The sequence below is a fragment of the Fringilla coelebs genome, assembly GCF_963513975.1.
Source record: "Fringilla coelebs genome assembly, chromosome: 1".
Taxonomy (NCBI): domain Eukaryota; kingdom Metazoa; phylum Chordata; class Aves; order Passeriformes; family Fringillidae; genus Fringilla; species Fringilla coelebs.
In genome coordinates this window covers 104117603-104138789 of record NC_140028.1, presented here as the reverse complement: position 1 = coordinate 104138789, position 21187 = coordinate 104117603, and the positions used below count along the sequence as shown (strand labels likewise).

Sequence of the window (21187 nt, the reverse complement as noted above, 5' to 3'; positions counted from 1 at the left end):
CCCTGCTGTGCTGCTGCTTGGTTCTAGCCTGGCTGATTTGATTCATCCGAGCGGCTTCCCTATTTACATCTCCCGCCGTCTGTAGCACTCAGCCCGACCCACACCGGCCTCCAGGCAGGATGTTAACTGTTTCAATGCTTTAATCCTCCCTTGAGTGAGAGAAAGGAACAAGATGCAAGCATGTAAAAGAACAGCATGAAAACATGATGGTCAGTGAGGAAGATCTAAGTCTCAGATGGGAGGGAGGGGAAGATGCCTTGATCTTACTGCTCAAATCCTCTTGTAAGCTATGGACAAAAACCTCTTTTTCCTTGTAACACAGGAAACTATGGGGAGATTAAAGTGTTCAAATTATATATACCAAGTAAAGACCTCAGTGCCAAAAGAAACAGATGTTAAAGTAGCTGTAATCCCATGGGAAGTTTGAGCAGAGAAAAAGAGAGTAGTCCTGTGCCCCCAGGCGAAGAAAGAGAAGATCTCTGTTCCCAGGGATGAAGATAATTTTAGAGGTAAATAATGTAATAAATGGGCAGGAGACCGTTCTCCTTTTGATGCCTTTATTAAAAGTGATCAGCTCAGAATAGGGGCATTCGGCCGGTCCGCGGTTCCGCTGTTGCTGTTCCCAGGGTGACTCAGCGGAGGAGGAAAGTGCAGCAGCTTTGTCCCTTGAGGAGCAGAGCTGGGGATCCCGTCCTCACGAGAGTGCTAGGGTATACCCGTGTTTCTGCCGGCCAGTCCCGGGGTCCTCATTCGTGCTGTGGTCTTCTACAGCTAGGGTGAGGGGCGACCGAGGCTTCCAGCATCCCTGCAGGCTCGGAACTCTGTCTTCGATATCTAGACCTCGCTTTACTCTTAACTTTGAGTTGGCTCGTTGCTTTTGGGGGTTTATTAGACGAGTTTGGGGGTTTTCACCCCGTGTCACCTTGGGTCTGGGATTTATTTGCATATGTCTTGATATTGCCCTCCCATCCCATCGAGAAACAGTCGTTTACCTGTCTCAGGCAAGGTGATACTGGTACAATACAGCGTTAACGACTACATTAGCATATCAATCTGTCGGGGCTGCCAGCACTTGGGAGACAGTGGGCTACGCCCAGCAGCTGTCCCTGCAGGGAAGGGACTCGGGGCCAGTCTCTTCCCCCTCCTTGTTACCCCTGGAGTGCCCCCTCCCCCTTGGTACCCGTGCTCCATGGGGGGGTTGGCCCGCCGCTCCCGGGACGGGCTGCTCCCCGCTGACACCACCCGCGGGGGGCTCCCCCGGCCCTGGCCGGGACCCACGCTGGGGAGGAGCCGCTCCACATCATCCCCGGCCCGGGCGGGACTGCGCCGAAGGTGGGGGCTTGGCCCCCACCACTCCTGGGCAGCCCCGCAGTTACTGAGAACAGGCAGCAAAAAGTACATTGTTAATAGAACATTAAAACAACTTGAAATTTTAAACTTTTAATAGGACTCCCACTTGGCAGTTCTGGGTTCTAGTTGTAAACTTTGCAATCTAAAAAAAAAATGGATAACCTTTTTCTTGTTCATAACAAATAATGAGAATTTTTACCTTTGAACAACTCATCTTTCAAACATCAACCCATAAGTCAACATGGCCCATCGACAAGCTGTGGGAAGACTTGTGGAAATGGGAAGGACTTCACAATAACAGGGTTTCCTGGGCGGCTCTTATTCGTGACGAAATTGAGAGCCACGAGAGAAATGTTTTTTCCCTCTTGTGAAGAAGTCTCTATAACCTTAACAAGAGGGACTTCTCTCCCTAAGTGAACTCAAGAAAGACTCTTTTAGAGGTGGTAAACTAACTAGAAATTTTAGATTTTGTTTCTTTACGTTATCAGTGGGAAAGAAAAGGTTGTGGGGGAAGAAGTGTTCTGAAGGGTTTGTTCTGATTCTTTATACTTTTTTTTCTTTTATTTACTTTTAAGAAAATTTTCTTTATATTCTTTTAAAGGTTTTGAACCTACTTTATCTTTCTCCTAATCCTATCTAACAGCAGGAAATGAGTGCACTGGTAATTAGCCAGCGCTGAAGCCCACCACGCTCATCAACACATTGGTTGGGAAATTTTAAAATTAGGAAAATCTTAAATTAACAAATCCAGACCACTTCAGGAGGGCATCTCTGTTTTCAGTTTTGGAATTTTTACATTAGATTTTTTTTTAGTAGTGTAGTTGCATTGATTAGATTAACACCAATATATTATTTTTTTCAATGTATAAATGCTTGCTTGTCAGAAACATAAATTATATGTTGTTCCTATTGTATCTAGCTTCAATTTCCATGGAAGTTGGTCCTTAACATCTGTTCATATTTCTGGTTTTGGAAATTTTTGATAGAAGCAGTTTTCTGCTCTTGGTCAGAATCTTCACCCATTCCAACAGATTGTCGCCTGACACTATTTCCAAGATTTGCTAAAGCTTAAAACTTTACTCTGAACTTTGTATTTAATGCATTCTTCAAATATATTTCAACGTTTTATTGAATGTCAGAATAATTCTTTAATACTTGTTTCCCATATATGAAGATGTTAGTTAGATTTCTCTTTGATATTAGATTTAATTTATATTTATGCATTATGTATTTATGCATGCAGATTTATGTTTTATTTCATTTAAGTGTCATGGCTGTTTTCTTAATTGACTTTCAACTTTCAGACTACACTTGAGGTAGCTGATACCCTGAACAGAACACTGATTTTCTTGGAATCCAGCTGCAGGCCACCATCTCAGGAGAGGCATATGTTCATGGACATATCTTTTGTCCAGTCAGAAATAAGCAGACTTCTTAACTACTTTGAGATCTCCCTGACTGCAATTTGTTGCCTGACAAACTTTCCTGTAGGGCTTGGAAGCAGATGTTCTCTTCTTTCTTGTTCTAGTCTGCAGCAGAGGTTCAGTCTTTGGCATTCTCTTTGGGAAAGTCTTCTGAAGAGTAGTGACAATACTGTGACGTTGGGTGCTACAAATTTTTAGTCTCTAAATGTCAGATCTGCATAAAAGCTGTGAAAATTGAGTCCCAATTTGTGACCAGTTGTAGCATATTTAAAAATGTTATCATTCAACTTAATGTTTCACATGAATGAAACCATGATGAGATTTTCCAGTCCCAGAGGTAAGGCAACAGTAGGCATGCAGATGAAGATAATGGATGTTCTTGACACTCTCTAACTTGTGATAGTGAACTGGAGAGGAATGCACTTTCAACATCTGTGCTACCCAGTTTTGGATGTTCATCATATTTTGGACATTTCTTTCTCCCATATGGTAATCTTTGGTGTCTGTGAGGACACAGGCTGCCATCATCTGCTTTATCAAAAAGCAAGTAGGAACTTTCTTCCCTCTTGCTGTATCAGTGGTGGAGTTAGAGATGCAGGGCTCTAGTATTTGAATGCAGATGATAAGTCTGGATCATGATGTATGTCTGGGCAGAGATTTTCCTCAAGAGAGTGCTCTATTTCATAATTCTTGCCTAAGTTTAGATGATCTCAGAACTTCTTCTTGCAAGCATTTATTTCTTTGGATTGTGGATTTGCTGTGTGCCATTTTCCCCTCCTCCCACATGTTCCCATAAGGTGACAAGGTTTGAACCAGAACTGTCATTCTGTTTGCAGGTATCCTAAAAGCTGTTTTGTTTTTCCTTTTCAACACCACACCCCATTTTGGTGAAAATAAGTAAAGGTGATTTATGCTGCCAATTGACAGGGGTGATTTAAAGGACACAGACACCAATGGAAAGAATGGTCGTCTTATTTTACAGTGAATATTAAGATAACACGAAAGTAAAATTATACATTCAATAAAACTATGTGCTTGGCACTAGCAACGAACAAAAATAAACAAGGTAGTGTACCTAGTCATTACTTTGCAAGAGAAAGGATAGTGATTGAGAAAGTTAGATGGATCATCAATTGCCTAAATACTTTACTGTCACCCAGAGTCCGCAGTCGCTGGGAAGCTCTGTTTTGCAGTGAGGACCTGTAGAACCCTTCCCAGAAATTAGAAAAATCCTGCATGGTGAGTCTGCCTGTAGGTGATGAGGCCTCCAAATTTGCCCTGAAAATGAGTCCAGCTTTTATAGGCCCAAATCAGCAAGTCAAAGTGACTTGATTGTATTTTTAGCACAGAAAAACCTGAATCTGATGGCACACTTGCTGACCAGCCAGGGCCAGGGCTTAGCCAGAGCCCAAGCCTTGGCTGGGAGCGTTTTCTCCTAAAAATACCCTATAAGCAAGCCTCTAATCATGTTAGTTGGGAAAATTTCTTAAAATGAAACCTTTCTGGCAGGTAACTGCAGAAGGTTATATGAAAGTTTCTAAAGCAGGCGGTTTGGTGTTAAGGAGTAGGTATAAGCTCTTGGTCATCTATTTTTAGCTGAATAATACTGATGGTGTCAGTAGTCACACAGTGCTTGGGATCCATTTGGTAAGTCAACTCTGGCTTAGGCCTGCTGCTCAGGCCTGAGCACATCAACTGGTTTAGTAACAAATCTAATATTTACTCAGATTTATTGAAATGGTAGCCATTTATATAAACAGTTACTTGGCAGAGCTGTGGGAACAGGTAAGCCGCTGTTTGAAAGGGGAATGCTTTGCAGAACTTTTGCTAGTGTTGTGCTGTGGCATGCATAACACTTCTCAAGGTGAGTTCTCTTCACATTTTTCGTTTAAAAACACTGACATTTATTTTACAGTGTTAGGGTCTACATCAAAGAAACATCTAGCTTAACCTTCAATAAAATGTTCTGATAATAAATTTCTTAACAAAGCAAAACTTCTTTTAAGACTCTGAAGCTCTGTCTGCCAGCTGAAACTATGCAAGGCCTTGAGAGCATTTTGTAAAGGTCTTACAAAGGCCATAAATGAAATTTCTCTCTGTCAGACAGTACCCTTTTCTGACACAGAGATGGGGCAACTGAGAGGTGTTTTAAAAACTTTTATTCCATTTTCAGTCTCATGAGAAGGGTGAGACAATAAAGATGTTATAATTCACGTCACCACTATCAGAAGCCAGCTATTTCCTAATTACAATACCCTATAAGTGTTTCTTGGCCTATCAGCTTTTTGCCACATCATGCTGTAGATGCCTTAAAGCCAATCACCTAAAACTACCCCTCATGGGTCCTAGTACAAGGCATCTTTCATAGTTCTATTTTTCCAAAGTATCTAGTCTTATTTGCCAGGCCATTCATTGAAACTTATTTCTAGTTCCATTTCTCTCTCAACAATATCTGTCCTATTCCATGGCATTTCTAAGTCAACATTTCTTATCTCAGAGTTTGCATACAGATGCATACTGTGTGGGCCTTCTGTCAGGCCCTGAGAACTCTCTACAAATCCATTTCCCACATCTTTCTATTAATTTAAATTTTAGTCGCTGGACTTTTGTCATAGATCTTTGGTGCTGTAATCTTTTCTACAGCAGTAGAAGTCCCTTTTTTGTTCTGTTATAGTATCCAGTATTTTCACTGTCAGGCAAATAGAAATTTAATTTTTCCTCTGTCTAGATGTATCTATCTTCACTACTTTTCTTGTCTGCCAGTTCTCTAGAGCAGCAGCAGTAGTAAATTGCAAAATAATCGTCCATGCTAATGATAGATAATGAAGGTTCAGTTAAAAAACTTCTGCATTCACCAAACAGAATACTGAAGTCTTCAGCCTTTTTGAGTTCAGTTTGCAACATTGTCAAGTCATTTAATTTAGTTTTTTGCTTAATCCCCTAAACCAGGACTAAATCTTTAAAGGTATCACCCATCTTTATCATCTAAAGGAGCATTTTCTGCACTTCTGTGCATGTCTCTATGCTGAATGAGATTTGAATTTCAATCTTAAGTGTTGTAGGGATCCAGTATGTCCTAGAACTGTAGTCATACTGTAGCTTCTGTCTAAACTAAATTGTACCAGAGACTTTTGCATGTGTATCTGTGGGGATGCCTAATGAATACTTATTTCAAAAGTCAGAAGTTTGATTTCAAAGCATTTGTTTTTGCACTACTAGAATTTTTCTGTTCTTATTAACAAAAGGTCAGAAAACTGTCTCAGAAACATACATTGTCCAAACTTTCAGATGTCTGAAAATTGTCTGATACTGTTTTAAGAAAAGGAATCTTGCTGTAAGACTACAGTCTGTTATTACTGGTACTTACAACTTTAAAGTATTTGCGATCAATATAAATTGCTGTTGTGTGATACAGTATCATCAGAAAGCGTGCCAGGAGTGGGGTTATGGAAGAAAGCTTATGAGTGTGTTGAGAGAAATAATACACCAGGTAAAAAACTTAACATGACAAGACTTTCGAAGATGATGTGCCTTCTTGCTTCTTTTCCAAGTTATGACCTAGATCATAGTATTTTGAATTTATATTTACTTTTATCTGATTCTTAGTTCTTAAGTTGGTATCCAGCCTTCAGAATCCTACATGGATCTGTGAGAATTGAAGTCAAGACAGTGCAATATACAGTGCAGTCCTGTTACAAGAGGTTTTCATGTAAGATAGGTTTTCTCGTATGTTGCAGAATGCATGTTAATTCTCATTGTCTGAAATTCTACAATACAGTTTTAATTAATTCAGTGGTTTTGCTTTCTTCCTGCTTTACTGTGTAACCATACAGTTTTTCTTTTTTTCTACCTTTCCTTGTGCCTGCTCTGTTGCTTTTTCAACTCTTCACTATGTCATAAAACTGACCTATCAAAAGACGGAGGGTTATGGAGGTTTTGGTGGTTTGTTTTTTGGATTTGCTTGATGTGATGGGGGATTTTTCATTGTTTTGAATTGGTTTATTGTGCAATTGCTTGGCTTTATTGTTAGAGCTGGCATAGGTTGAGTGATAGGTTAGGCCTTATTGTCAACTAGGAGTGGTAGAGGAAGAAAGGATGCCAGACCACTATTGACAAGCTGGAGGCATGACTCAGCTATATTGCGTATGACTGGTGTACTAATTAGTACTTGTATAGTTACTGTCCTTGAGGAATTCAGTAGTTACTATGTAGCTGGGTGGTCTGTGTTTATGGGGTTTTCTGATGTTTCTGAGTTTTTTCTTTTGGCTAGGATGTCTGTGCTGGTCAGTTCTGGCCAGTAATAATTGCTCCAAATGAGAGCTGCTGTTTTTGCAGATGAAGGGAACTGGGAGTTGGCTAAGGAAGGGTGCAGACTAGATAGTTAAGTATAATTTCATAGATCTGGGCTTGTCTGTGCCCAACTAAGGTCTTACACGCAGATAGGGAACATCTAGTTTTTCTTGAAGTAGGAGGTAAGATCTGATATGTAAAGGACTAGAATTGATGACACTCATAGGCAATTGCCCTTGATAGTTAGAAAAAAATGGAGGCAGACTTGCTGTGTCTCCCGTGTGTTACCTTACAGGAAGAGGAACAACACTTCTTAGTGGTGGCACTAGAAGCACTGAGTTCAAAGATAAAGCCACCAGCTCAAAAGAAGAAATTATTAGAGAAGTTTTTATCTCTGTTGTGTTTAAAATCACTGAAAAAAGAAGTACGTTAATGCTTTGGACATAAGATGATTTTTTGGGTGTTATCAATGTGAACACAGTTGAATTGATGCATATTTGCGGGTGAAAATCAAATATATAAGTGTCAGTAGCGGAATTGATTTGTTTGTAGTACTGTTGATTTGACAGTGGCAGGAATAGTTTTTCCTTCAACATTAGTGGTCTTTGAGACTGATGCAACTGTAATAATCAAATTTTTGTTTCTTCTGTTAAGACTGCTTTTACACCCTGCAGGAGTGAGTGTAGGAGTCCTGTATAATGTTTTGATAATGCACTGATGTTGGGTCATGGTGGACTGTGAGTGCAATAAAGCTCAAGTTAAATTCACTTTTTTTACTTACTTCTAAGTCTGTGCCACCCAGGACCGTGCCCTTCGTGCCCAGCCTTTGTGACAAAAACATGTGAATGTGGACAAACAAGGTAAGAATGCTTCTACTATGCAAACATAAGTTTAGTTATTATAAACAAAAGAACAGTTTAAAACTCTATATACTATTTTTTTTCTTATAGTTTATTAAAAATATGCTGAACAAAGTTTAATCTGAGCTGTAACTTGAATTTGTGGTTAAAAGGATTTGGAGAATTTTATATTTTGAAAAAATGCAGTTACTTTTAATTTTTCAAGAAAGAAAGTAAAACTAACAAAATAATACTTGTCAGTTTATGATACATGTAGCTGAATTGTTTGAGCAGTCTGTAAATTGATTTGATTTTGAAATCTTGTATTTATTAATTTTATTTGCTAGAAGATGCCAAAAATTTAATAGAAAAATGTTCATATCTTTTCTATCTAAATGAAATGAGATCTTAAATTACTTAATTTCAGAAATAATAATTTCAAAAATAATGTGCTTTTCTCAGAAACTGTACAGAGAAGTCTATAGTGTATTCCAGACCTGAAATCTATCTTTCCCTTACATTTTGGTGCATATAGTGTCATTGCAAATAGCAATATGGTACTGCCTGTACTACATGTGATCACTCATAATCAGTTGGCCTGAGTTTTCTCGTTATGTAGAACTGATTCTGTGTAATAAATTGTTTGCCTGAGTTTGTTTACAGAATCAAAAAAGCCATAAACCAATTTCAGTGTTACATTCTTGCTCTGGAAAAAAGATCTTTCGGTTCTTGCAATTATTGCTCAGTTTGAATCTAATACTACACAATCTTAATTTTTCAGAAGGTACTGCAACTTCTGTGGCAGTATTTGTAGATAAAAGCACTTTGTCTTCAGCAGAAAAATGGATTGCTTGTAGAATTTTATCTTCCCTAGTAATATTACCTCCTTTTATTGTTTAGGGTTTTTTATTTTCTTTTTTTTGTTGTTGTTGTTTTGTTTGGGTTTTTTGTTGTTTTTCTGACTTCTTATTTCATTAAATCTTTAATAGATGCAACAACTTTGATTTTTTTTTCCAGATGTCAGATTACTTCACCAGATTGCTGATTTTTGTAATAGTACATTTGATAAATAAAACCTGCTTCAAAATAGCATTTCATATGTACTGTAGAAGCATCCAGGGTGTTTGGCATGGCATCACCAACTTAAGGATGTTTTAAAATTACAATTTTAAGTACATGTTTTACAGCCATTGCATGAGCCATACAGAGTTGAAAAAAATGGAGAATTGATTTTGTCACATTTTTTGACCATTTAATTAAAAACTCTGTTGTTTTCATACACATCTGACATAATTAAGTCCCGTATCCCTATCTTCATTGTGTTCAATGGAATTAGGATTAAGTCTTCAGAAAGCTGTCTGTATTGGAGATATCTACTTTTCTGACAATGCATACATGAGTTCATGCATTAGTTCAAATTTTAGTGTCACCTTGGGTTCTTTTCATCCATTTTCTTCAGGAAAAATTCTGTAGACTAACTACTGGTACAGGTGTTTTACTTTAGTGAGGTGGAAGAGGGGAAGCAAGGGAAAAAATAGGGGTGTTATTTCCTAAAGACTTTCATTATTAAATTAAGCTGCCTTTTGAAGATTTTGACATTTTACTGAGAATGTCTTTCCCTTTTTATTAAATATTGTGTAGAAGTCATGTAGCTGACAGGCTATGGTGTCATTTCTCTACAGTCATTCAGTTCGCTGTGGTCAATCAACAAAAATTCATTGTTCTAATGTATGTGGAAATTCTTTAAACTGTGGAAAGCACAGCTGTACTCAAGTGTGCCACTCAGGAAAATGTTCACCTTGCCAGTTAACAGTACAGCAAGGTAAGTACTTTACAGATATCCACCCTATACAAGGGGGTGGAAAAGATCAGTACCAAGAGGCAGGTGCCAGTTTTTCCTTATCACAGCCAAAATCTATTGCTGGAATCCTGCCATGATGATTAGGCTGTTGGAGCATGTGCCTTATTAGGACAGGCTGGTGATACTGGACTTCCTTATCTTGAGAGGGCTGAGTAGTGGCCTTTCAGTAGCTAATAAGTAATTTAAGCAGACAGAGATGGGTTATGCATGTGTGAAGGATGAGAGACTATGAGCTTAAATTCCTTGTAAGGAATTTAATTCCCCTACTAGCTGTAGGGGAAACCTCTTGGGATTTTCAAGACCAACTGAATAAAACACTTGAGTCATGTGGTCTGATTTCATTGCGGACTGTACTTTACATAAGGGCTTGGACTAACTAATCCTTTCTTACCTGAATTATCCTCTGTTCCTACTGAATTTTTTACTATAATTATAAGAATTAATTAGACAGTAAATGAAAGAAAAATAGAAGAAGGATAGGAAAGTGTAACATGAATGAGGGGTGTGGGTCAGAGATAGAGACTCACACTCTAGAGTTGTTGTGACAAACAGCCTTGAGTTTATTCCTCCAGCTTGTTTTATAGGAGCTCCAGTTACATGTGTGATTTGTTGAGGTCTTACCCCCATCCAGCTCTCTGGCCAATGATACATCTGCATTTAGAGCTGAATGACATTGGCTAAGGGTCCCTGTGCAGATGGAATCCCACCTATCCTTACCCACCCAGGGATTCCAGGGCCACAGGAAAGTACATTTCAACAAGCTTCTCATGATTTCTGTTAAAATTTTCTAAACCAAGTCTTAAATGGAAATTAAATTGGCTGAGTATGTATACCAGTATATAAATAACTTTATAGAACAGTATACAGAAAATTGTAAGTTAATTTTCTCATTTTTTAAGGTAATAATTAACTTGTTATGTATACTGCTTTCATAAATAAACTTTTTGTGCACATAGTACCACTTTATCAAAACAAATAATGCTGGAATTCCAACTTCTGTAGGACAAAACTGTTTCATTGATGAAATAAATCTGAAGAGAAGCAATTTCTTTATCCTTCTAAAAACTGACTGACACAATTTTTCACTTTTTACCTTTTTATATTTGCTGGAAGTGTTTTGGTGCTGATATTCTCTTGTATTTTCTGTGGAATATTGCTTTCTTTCAGTGTGTTATTGTGGAAGCAACTTTAAAGAAGTATTGTGTGGATCAAAGGAAGAATTCTCTGACGGTTTTGGGAGTTTTTCATGTCAGAATATATGTGGCAAGTAAGATCACTATGACTTACGCTTTTAAAAAGAAGGTCATTGACTTATTGTGATACTCTTAGATAATTCCCCCTTTTTTTTTTTTTAATCTTGTTTTCTATTTTGTTTCTTTGATTATTTTTTTTCCCAGAAAATTAAATTGTGGGAGGCACAACTGTAAGCAAGTATGCCATCCTCAGCCTTGCCAGCTCTGTCCACGACTTCCACAAGTTGTGTATCATTGTCCCTGTGGTCAGACTCCTCTCAGCAAGTTACTGGAACTAGGATGTGTTGAACGTAAAATTTGCACAGATCCTATCCCATCGTGTGGAAAAACATGTGGCAAACCTCTTTCTTGCGGTAGCTATGGTAATTAGAAATTTCTGTGTCAGAGTATTCAAAGGGTCTCATAGTGTCACTGAAAGTCAGGTGAATAGAACTCCTGAACACCAATGCAGCATTAAGAAGCAGGCATTCTTTATAGCGGTACCAGCTGCAGGCAGGATAAATTCACCTAGAGTCGCGCATTCCGATTCTCTGCAAGCATGTTGCTTATATACTTAAATTACATACATATGCTTCACAATTTGCAGAAATCTCATACTGATTATAATTGCTCATTACCATAAAACTGTCCTCCTGGCTTAGTCCTTTCATGGTCTTATTTTGGCTGTGGTTGCATTCCGAAGCCAGATGTACTTCCTCCCCCAGTCCCTTTATCTTCCCTCTGTCCTTGCTCTGGAAGCAGGGCATGCCTGTTTCTTTGTTAAAAGTACACAGATGCAGTCTTTGTTCTTAGATTAACCCTTTTGATATCAATATTTTGAAAACAAAACAAAAAGTGGTCTTTAAATATTTCATTTCAATAAATTAATATTTTATTAGCGATTTTGAGTGTAAAAACCACTCTGGAGCCTGCAGTCTGGCTGTGTGTTCATAATAATGCTCTGAAATAAGAAAATAAAACTCAGCTGTGCATAAGCTTATATCATTGACCAGTGATGCTCCTAATAAATATGATGTTACGAGTCATAGATTTTTTATATTCTTAATATTTGTATTTTCATTTTTCCAGAGGTCATTCATACATGTGAAAGCCTTTGCCACGAAGGAGACTGTAGACCATGTTCTCACACATCAAATATTTTTTGTAGGTGTGGCTTCAAAAAAAAGGTGAGTGTGTAACTGCAGAAACAGGTAATCTTTGCCGCTTTTTAAAGCTGTGGAGAAAAAGGAACTGAAGAAGTATAAAGAAGTACTGTGCTCCTTAGCTGCAAGAACCTATGTTGTATACTAACTGAGAGATGGTATCTAGGTTATACTGTGAAGTGGTAACATGCTTTTACTATGAAGGCAAGTTTTAAAGTATTTTGGCAGAGTTTGAACAGAGTACTATTAGTGTCAACATTCTGCAAGATCCTATATTATTCTGGAGTATTTTTGTAGCATAAGGATTTGGTAGTGTTGCTAAGAGTAAACTGAGACAAGAAAGGCAGCCTAATTAAAACTTTATAGTAATAGCTTGTAGTCTCCTTGTAGATGTTTTAGTAGAGACTATATTGTTACTGATTCCTTTTCTTTGTCCATTTATATAGTGATCCTCTAGGTCCTCAGCTATTGTTATTTAGTAATTATTATATTTTTAAACCATGCTACTTTCTGTAATCATAGCTTTGAAATTTTTGGCTACTATCACAGAAGCTTTGAGTTTTTTGACCTGTTATATATCATCTGCAAGTAGAGGTGGCTTCTGCATACATGTAAGTCTGTAGGTGCATGGAAATGACTGAGAGTTTGCTAGAGGTTGGAATTGCTTTCTTCTAGAAGTTTGCTGAAGGTAGTTATGGGGTAGAAGACTTTTGATTGCATTTTGAATCTTGAATTAAAGTAGTGAGGTTTTGGGTTTAGTTTATGAAGTTTCTCACACACCAGAAAGATGCTTCTATGAAAAGAGTTAACTACAGTGATAATTTCAATCAATTATGAAAAATGTGGTACTCAGAAATGACAGCTTAGAATATAAAGTTGTGGTGAATGCTTCAAATGTCAACAACATTATTTTCATCCATCACATTTTATTTTCATGTTGAAGTCTTTAGCTATAACTTTGTAGATTGTAACATTAGGCTTCTTCCTTTCTTTCGTCAGACTTGCATTTTTGGGACAGTTGGTCAAAGCAGAAATTTATGCACTCCTATCAGTACTCTCTGGGAGAGCTCTGTTGGTTTCCATCACACAGATTTCTGGTTTCTTGGTATAAGCCTGATTCTCCCAGTTATGGTGACACTTAAAACTGCTGAATTAAGTGGAGAATACAAAACTACATTTTTTTAAAAATTGGTATTGAATCTTTAAGGAACAAATATTGTGTTAAAAAATTTGAGAATTTGATTTTTCACTTTGTTATGCAGATGTGTTATACACTTGAAAACTGAGTGTGCTTCTTTTTTCATGTGACCAAGTGTTTTCTAGTTAAGTATGTTTCAGTTGTGTCATTTATTTTAATCTAATGGCTGCTTGTTTGTTTCTTAGGAAATTCCATGTGCTCTTCTCAGAAATAAAGGTACAAGACAATGATACATATATAATGTAAAGTTGTTCAGAAATTATCACAGCTCATAGTAATTTGGGGTTAGATTGACAAAGTTGGCAAATAGCTGATCTGTACTGCATCTTTTATCCATGCTTCCATGCCAAGTTGGTAATTTCTGCTGCTTGTTCATGGTACTGGTCATGCTGCTGTGTTTGGGAGAAGGTTTGAAATATAAACATGTGTAGTTTTCTCTCATCTTTTGCATAAGGAAGGACTTCACATTTGATCTCAAAGAATCATGTCTGGTTTTTTTTGAACAGTTTCTTACACCACCTGCCATATTCAATAGGTTGCCATCCCCCTCCTACTCTCCCATTATCCTGTATAACTTTTGGTCAACTTGCACAGCTCAGATTCAGTGTAATAGTTTTGCTCTGATGCCTGTTTTTTCTGGGGAAATATAAGCTTTGATTCTACTACACATTGTATGGTGGTGATCTTTGCAGTTGGTCTTTGCATCTGACCATGGCAGAGTGTTCCCATTTGATGCTTCTTGGTATTCAGGATGTAACATCTCAAAATTTCCATCAGTGAAATCTTTATTTGATTGCCCCTGTGTACTGAGCTACTAAGGCATTTATTTACAAGATACATAAGGGAGTAATATGCTTACTTTCTAATTTGACCTTTTGTCTATGAAGACTTTGCTCTTATAGAATCCAGAAGTGATTCCCTTTTGTTAGCTGTTTATGGTAATAAGGATGTTCTTTGCTAGCAGTAGTTTCATGAGCATATAGCAGTAGTTTTTTTTAGTTGACTAAAACAGCTGAAACCACCCCAGTTTAAGCAGTCTTAAATTGGACATTTGTGGGACTTCAGAGTATCAGAATATCCTGTTTTCTTTGTTCTGTTGTGTGGAGTTTATGGTGTGAAGGTTAAGGGGAAATTAACTAGCTTCATGTATTCTGCTTTCTAAAATCCTTTTGAGTAAGAGTTTCTGTAAAGAAAGGCAAGTGCCCACATGGGGATAATTGTGAGGGAGTGCGAGTAATTTAAAAGTTGGCTTGCTGGCTTACCCTTTTTTAGTCTCTCCTAGACCATGCCTTGCAACAGCCTTAGCATAACACTGTAATTACAGGTTTTATTCTCAGCATATGCAAAGGCCTAAAAGTTAGGAATTTGGGGGGATTTTTTTTTTAATAGCTGCAATTACGTTCATGTGTGACAAGCGATGCAACAAGAAGAGATCATGTGGACGACACAAGTGTAATGAAGTTTGCTGTGTGGTAAGTGTACCTCTGGTTTCACAAAATTGTTTGATATGATGTGTGTTTAATTTTCGTTGTGATGTTAACATCACAACCAAAAATTTTTTTTTTTAATCTTTCCATTTTTGTGTGTCTTCATTCTCTATTTGCTGTGTTGGTTATGCTCACAAAGTTTGTGTGTGTGCATTTATTTTGCAAGTTTTGTTTTTTGGTATCATTATAAATGTAAAGCCAAATTTCAAGCCTAAATGCAGTTCAATCAGTGTAAAGGTGCTTTTTGTCAATGCAGTGATTCCAGGGAGAATGGAGAGGGAAGGCATATTACTTAATAGAAGAAGCATAAACCTTGTAGCTGTATCTGTAACAGAAGTCTTAACAGAATCTGCATTAAAAATTGTGTATCCATACAGTGATGGAAAAACTGTATAGATTTGGCCTAAGCTATTTTTTCCACTATACAGTTTTGTCTGTCTATTATTAGAAGTAGATTGGAACCTCAAAGAGAAAAAAATAGCCAATAGGGCTTATAGTTAAATTCTGCTTTTTCTTTTTTGCCATTTCTTAGGACACCGAACATAAGTGCTCTTTGGTTTGTGGTCGTAAACTCAACTGTGGGCTTCATAGATGTGAAGAACCCTGCCATCGCGGCAGTTGTCAGACATGCTGGCAAACAAGTGAGTTTTGTGTATAAATACATAATTGTCATTTATTCTAGGAATACATTAATATCTCTGTATAGCTCTAGGCATTTAATGTGATCTGTTTCACACTGGTGAAAAAGGAGAAAGACAGGTGATGGAGATTGTAAGGATACTGTTTACAGATTGAAGGGGCTTTGCTGCAGTAGTACATGCGTCTCACCTGTATTATATGCATTTGGACATAGTCAAAGACCTCCATTTTATGGAGACCAACTTTTCATGGAATCATCGTGGGAAAGAGAAGGTGCTAGAGCCTCTGAAGCTCACTGTGCTTGAGTAAGCATTGTAATCTGTCTTAATAGCCTGTGAATATGATGCATGTGTTGACTGCATCTCTCATTAGAAAAATAAATATTTCTGTGTGCAAATATTTCTCTTGACAAAGCAAAATAGTAATCTTAATGTCTCAGAAGTCCTGTTAGTAACTTCTGGTCTAGTCGAGTCAGAATGTGTGGATTTTTCTGAGCAGTTGTTTTTCTTCACTGAATTCCATAGGTTTAATATTTAAGGTCATTAAACTTATCCACATTTCTGCAATATTTTTGAGGATTGTATTTCACTCTCAGATTAAAGGAGACCTAAGGATTGCGTCCATTGTTAAATGGGATGCCTCCATTGTAAATTGCTCCAGTGTTGAATGTGATAAAATCTAGAGGTCAATCTTCCATGCTGATTTTTTTTCTGAATATGGGAAAAGAAGTTATGTACTTCAGGAACCAGATTATTATGGTAATTTGGCTTAAACCTCTGTGTCCCTGAAGTTTCCCATTTGAATCTGTCCAGAGGTAAATCAACTAAGTAGTATCTTTAAAGATTTCTTACCTGCTTTGTTGGACGCTGCTTGTTGAGATTACAGAGGCACGCATTGTATGATTCTATATGATTCTGACCCTGTAATTAATGGTGAGGCCTTCTCAGCACTCCAAGGACCATTCTTCACTCTGATTCACCTGTCTAGCCAACACTTTGCAGGTGGTTTATATCAGCCATGGTAGCAAATGCCATGGTATGGTCAGCTGTAAGTCATTTGCCTGCTCATTTGATTGTATTTCTTGTCCCTGCTTTTCTCTTCATTACTGCTTTTGCTAGGAATGCTGAGGGGTGACATCAAGGTGCAATGCTAGAGTGCATCTACACCTCTTTGTGCTTCCCAGGTACTTTACTTTCCAGTGTAATTTCCTCAGTGCTGATAAGTGTGGTCCCTTTCTTGTGCTAGGGTTTCTTTATGCATGCACAGTCTCCATCAAGACAGGAATACATCTCTTAGGGAAAATAAATAATCTCACCATTAGAGACAGTGCATTTAAAAAAAAAGTTTTCAGATACTGTATTTCTGCCTTTTGGATCAGACCTTTCTACATTCTGTCCCCATTATCCTCATTAGTGCAAGTAAGAGACTTCTCATTTTAAGATTCTTCACTTACCATTTCTCATCAATAGCAAGCTACCTGTGTAGTTGTCTAACATTCAGGTCTTCCAAAGACCTTGGAAGGTTGTTTCAGGACCTGTAGTGAGGTACAACAAAGCTCTACTCTTTGCCATGCTTCCTTTCCATGGGGCATTCCTTCCCATGGACATTCTGAATCTTTTCTACTTTTGCTTTCTACTTCTTTCTTCTAACATTTTGTTCACCCTAGCATTCTTATTTGCTGTAATCTGTTGTAATTTAGTCTCCTTAGACAAAAATTGCAGGTTTTTTTTACTAACTGCTGTATTTCAAAATATATGGGCAAATGAGTAGGATCTGGCCTGAGATTTAACTGATGGAACAGATCATAAAAAATAACCAGACCTGAGAAATTTCTGAACATAGCAAAAATCATTGAAAAAGTGAAAGAAGTTTCAGATAGGAAATTTCACATCTGTTCCTCACCAAAAAGGGTGAGAGATGTCTGAGCTTCCCAGTTGGATAAGTGAGGTATAGGGAACCTTTTTGAGAGTGGAATTTCTCAAGGCCAGTAGGTAGTTGTGATGCTGATATAACCACACTGATAATAGCAGAAGTAACAGATTTGGGTACAGATGTTGCTGAGTGGCCAGTGGCTGTACTGGGTTTGCATCCAGGGTGTGGAAGCAACTGGCTACAGAATTGCCTTCTGTGTGAAGCTGCTAGAAGCTACCCTATGTCCAGCAGAGTCAATGCCAGCTGGTTCTAAGATGGATCCACTACTGGCCAAGGTCAAGCTGATGAGGAGTAACAGTAACACCTCTGTGAAAATGTATTTAAGAAGTAAAAAAAAATATTGAAGAGATGTAAGTGCAGCCAGAGAAGAGAGGAGGCAACTATGCAGACACTTAAGATCAGTGAAAAAGGAGAGGGAGGAGATGCTCAGATGCTGAAGCAGAGCCACTATTGTGGAAGACCATGGTGAAACAGCTGTGGCCCTGCAGCCCATGGAGGTCAACAGGGGTACAGAGATTCACCTGCAGCTCACAGAGGAACCCCACTGGAGTGTATGTCTGAGAGCACACTGGAGCAAGTGTATGCCTGAAAGAGGCTGTGAACTGGTGGGGGTTCTGTGCTGGAACAAGCTCCTGGCAGGGACCTGCAGACCTGTGGAGAGCAGAGCTCACACTAGAGCAGGTTTCCTGGTAGGACCCGTGACTCTGGTGGAACGCACATTGGACCAGGTTTTGCCTGAAGGGCTGCACCCTTTGGAACAGTGACCTGTGCTAGAGCAGTTTGTGGAGAACTGTTGCACGCAGGACAGACTCCTGTTGGAGAAGTTCATGCAGAGCTCCCCATGGAACTCCACAGAGAACCCAGCTGTGGAGCAGGGAAGGACTCTTCTCCCTGAGCAGCAACAGGAAAAATGTGTGATCAACTGCCCCCATTCCCTGACCCATGCACCACTGGGGGGCAGGAGCTGGAGCCTGGGAGAGGGGCAGGGGTGGGGGAGAAGTGTGTTTAAGATTTACTTTGCAGTATCCTGCTCTGATTTTATTAGAAATAAACTCAGTATCCCCAGTTGGCATCTGTGTTTTGCAAGTAATGGTATTTGGCGAGTGACCTCTCCTGGTCCTTATCTCAAGTCATTACATTTTCTTTCCCTGCCAGTGGATGGGAGTGATAGAATGAAGCTGTTGGTCAGCTTACTTATCTGATAGAGATTTGTGCACCTCATGTCCATTGTTTATCCTGTCATAGTTAAGATTTAATATCTTTCATCGTAGTCTCATTCTCTGTTCAGTGTGTGAGAGTTCTTGAGTGCCAGCAGCTGGAGGCTTGGCTGCATGTCATGGGAGCACATAGTCTTTATGCCAGCAACTGAGAGATCAGATTGATGTATCCCGTGTGCAAAAAGCTGGAGAATGGGATAATAAGTTATAAGGACCCCTTGATCTGGGTGCCACAACAGGGATGGATGAGGGTTTGTGTGCAATTTTCTAACAAGCTTGCTTCAAAGCTGGATTGAATGGCTAGTAGGAGTAGATCTGCCTCTGGAAATACCCAAGGTTTCAGCCAGTACCTGGGAAAGGAGTCTGTCCAGGCATGGATATAAGACAGTCTGTGCTGGTATTTCAGATTCATGAATGTGGTGTGCTTGTGAATTTGGAGTGAATTGTGTGTATGTGTTGTCTTCACTAATAATCTTCAGTCCTGATGAGCTGAAGAGAAGGAAGAGGATTTAGCTATTGGTATTCCTCTTTACTTGAATCTCATAATTCAGTTGGCTTTGTGTTAGTCTGTGTATCTGGTCATGTTATTGCCATGTATGTATTGTGTGTCTTGTCTCTCTGGAATGTGTGTTCAGTCCTACCCCAGGCTGGAGCTGTGATCTAGCAGCCATCAATATCTAGAGGAGTGGGACAATAGGAACATTTGGGAGTTCAATAGGTTTTGCTTTGGTAGACTAGGAAGGAAGAATCCTGTGATTCCAGAGTTAGAGTTAGAGAACTTGCTGAATGCCAAGCTCCCTTAACACACTCCTCTTCAGGTTAAAATTGCTGGTTTGTTTGTATTTTTGTTGCCCCTTTATTCTCTTACCTCCTCCACCATTTTCTGTTGTTTTCCACTACCTCTTTATTTGCATATAGACCAGTCATATTCTCTTTTTGTTCTCACATCTCCTTCTGTATGATGTCAAATGTTTTCTTAGTGTTCTGTTTTTCTAAGCGTTTATCTGTTTGAATCTAGTTTGCATTCCAGTCAGTTTACCAGTTTCTATATAATTTGAAAAAAGCAGTGAATTGTATTAATTTTTGTGCAGTGTTTTCGTTGGGGTGGTGTATGTAAGTACTTCTATTACTTTGTTTATTGCTGAGATTTGGATCTTATAGGAGTTTAAAACTTGTTTCCCAAACACGGAAGATAAAAAAATGCACTCAGAATAAAATGGGTACTGCCTGAGACAGAGAACTTCCAAAACACACAAAGCTAAGTTTGAAGTATTTGGACACATTCATAATGAACACTTATGAGGATCCATGTAATAATAAATACCATAAAGAAGACTTGTTGTCTTTTGGTAATTTTCTTTGGAATCTTTATAGTACTATATGCAGGGCTTGGCAAAATGACAAGATCTAAACAATGGTCTGAAAAGGGGATGTCAGGAAATTTGGAACACAAAATTTTGATGATGAGCCTTCTGGAAGGGAATTCAAGAGATACCTCCCCTTTTTAAATCATCAAAGGTAGAACAGCAAAGCTTTCAACTTGACATGAGCATTTTGCTTGTGCTGGTTCAAAATATTGATATGAAAGAACCGCTCTAAAAGCAAAGCATAATTCCTAACCAAGTCTTCATAGTCTAGTTTTCTTGTAGGAGCCACAAAAGCTAATAAATTCACTAATTTCAAATATTAGTACTTAATATTAAAAAACAAAGCTGGAATAAAACATTTGCATGCTACATAAAGATTTCTCATAGAGGAAACATGCAAATAGATGTAGTCATTAGGATATGTTTGACTTTTTTTTCAGGTTTTGAGGAGTTAACTTGTTATTGTGGTGAATCTGTGATTTACCCCCCTGTTCCCTGTGGCACTCAGCCACCAGAGTGTAAAAAAACATGCACCAGGCCACATGACTGTGATCATCCAGGTAAGTCAAGCCATTCAGTTTTGATTGGGGTTTTTTGGGATTTTGTTATTGGTTTTTGTTTGGTTGGTTTTGTTGTGTGGTTGGTTTTTTTGTTTGTTTGTTTTAATTTGGGGTTCTTTTAATCAAAATGCAGAAAGGTGGACATAGGTCTATTTGAAAACATATATCCAAGCTAATCAGCTAAAAACTTGCAATGAAAACTACTAATGGTACTTCTTACTGGTAAAAACACTGGTGTTTTTTCTTATTAGTCGCAACACATTAATTGCTGTAATCCAAAGATCAAGTGCTCTATTGAAACAGTAGGATAATCTAGGGAACAGTTAGTTTCTATGTTCCTTGGAAATTAATTGGCTGATCACAAAATAGTGTGGGTCAAATAGTTTCTGACAAATCTTGCCTGGGAGTATAAATAACACTACTCACAAATTTAAAAATTACCTGCTATTTGATTTAGAGTGTATAGAGATTATTCACATAAACACTTGGCATCATATTTTTTTGTGATACATAATCCTCCATAAATTGTGCAGTTTTGCATTCTAATGCTTAATAGTCTTTACTGTCTTCTTTAACACATTCAACTGAAGTATACTGATTAAACTGTTATGACTTTTATATTTCTGTG

At 38.2% G+C, this 21187-nt stretch overlaps 1 protein-coding gene across 1 annotated transcript in view; it reads left to right on the top strand.

The window, feature by feature from the left end:
* NFX1 (nuclear transcription factor, X-box binding 1) overlaps window positions 1-21187 on the top strand; it is a 73624-nt gene that overhangs the window by 20329 nt on the left and 32108 nt on the right. Inside the window, exons 4-13 of the mRNA XM_084207360.1 lie at window positions 1002-1332; window positions 7853-7924; window positions 9586-9725; window positions 10932-11031; window positions 11162-11379; window positions 12086-12183; window positions 13543-13573; window positions 14747-14829; window positions 15377-15485; window positions 20440-20559. Of these exons, the coding sequence (XP_084063486.1) occupies window positions 1002-1332; window positions 7853-7924; window positions 9586-9725; window positions 10932-11031; window positions 11162-11379; window positions 12086-12183; window positions 13543-13573; window positions 14747-14829; window positions 15377-15485; window positions 20440-20559 (1302 nt within the window). The remainder of the gene's footprint in view (window positions 1-1001; window positions 1333-7852; window positions 7925-9585; window positions 9726-10931; window positions 11032-11161; window positions 11380-12085; window positions 12184-13542; window positions 13574-14746; window positions 14830-15376; window positions 15486-20439; window positions 20560-21187) is intronic.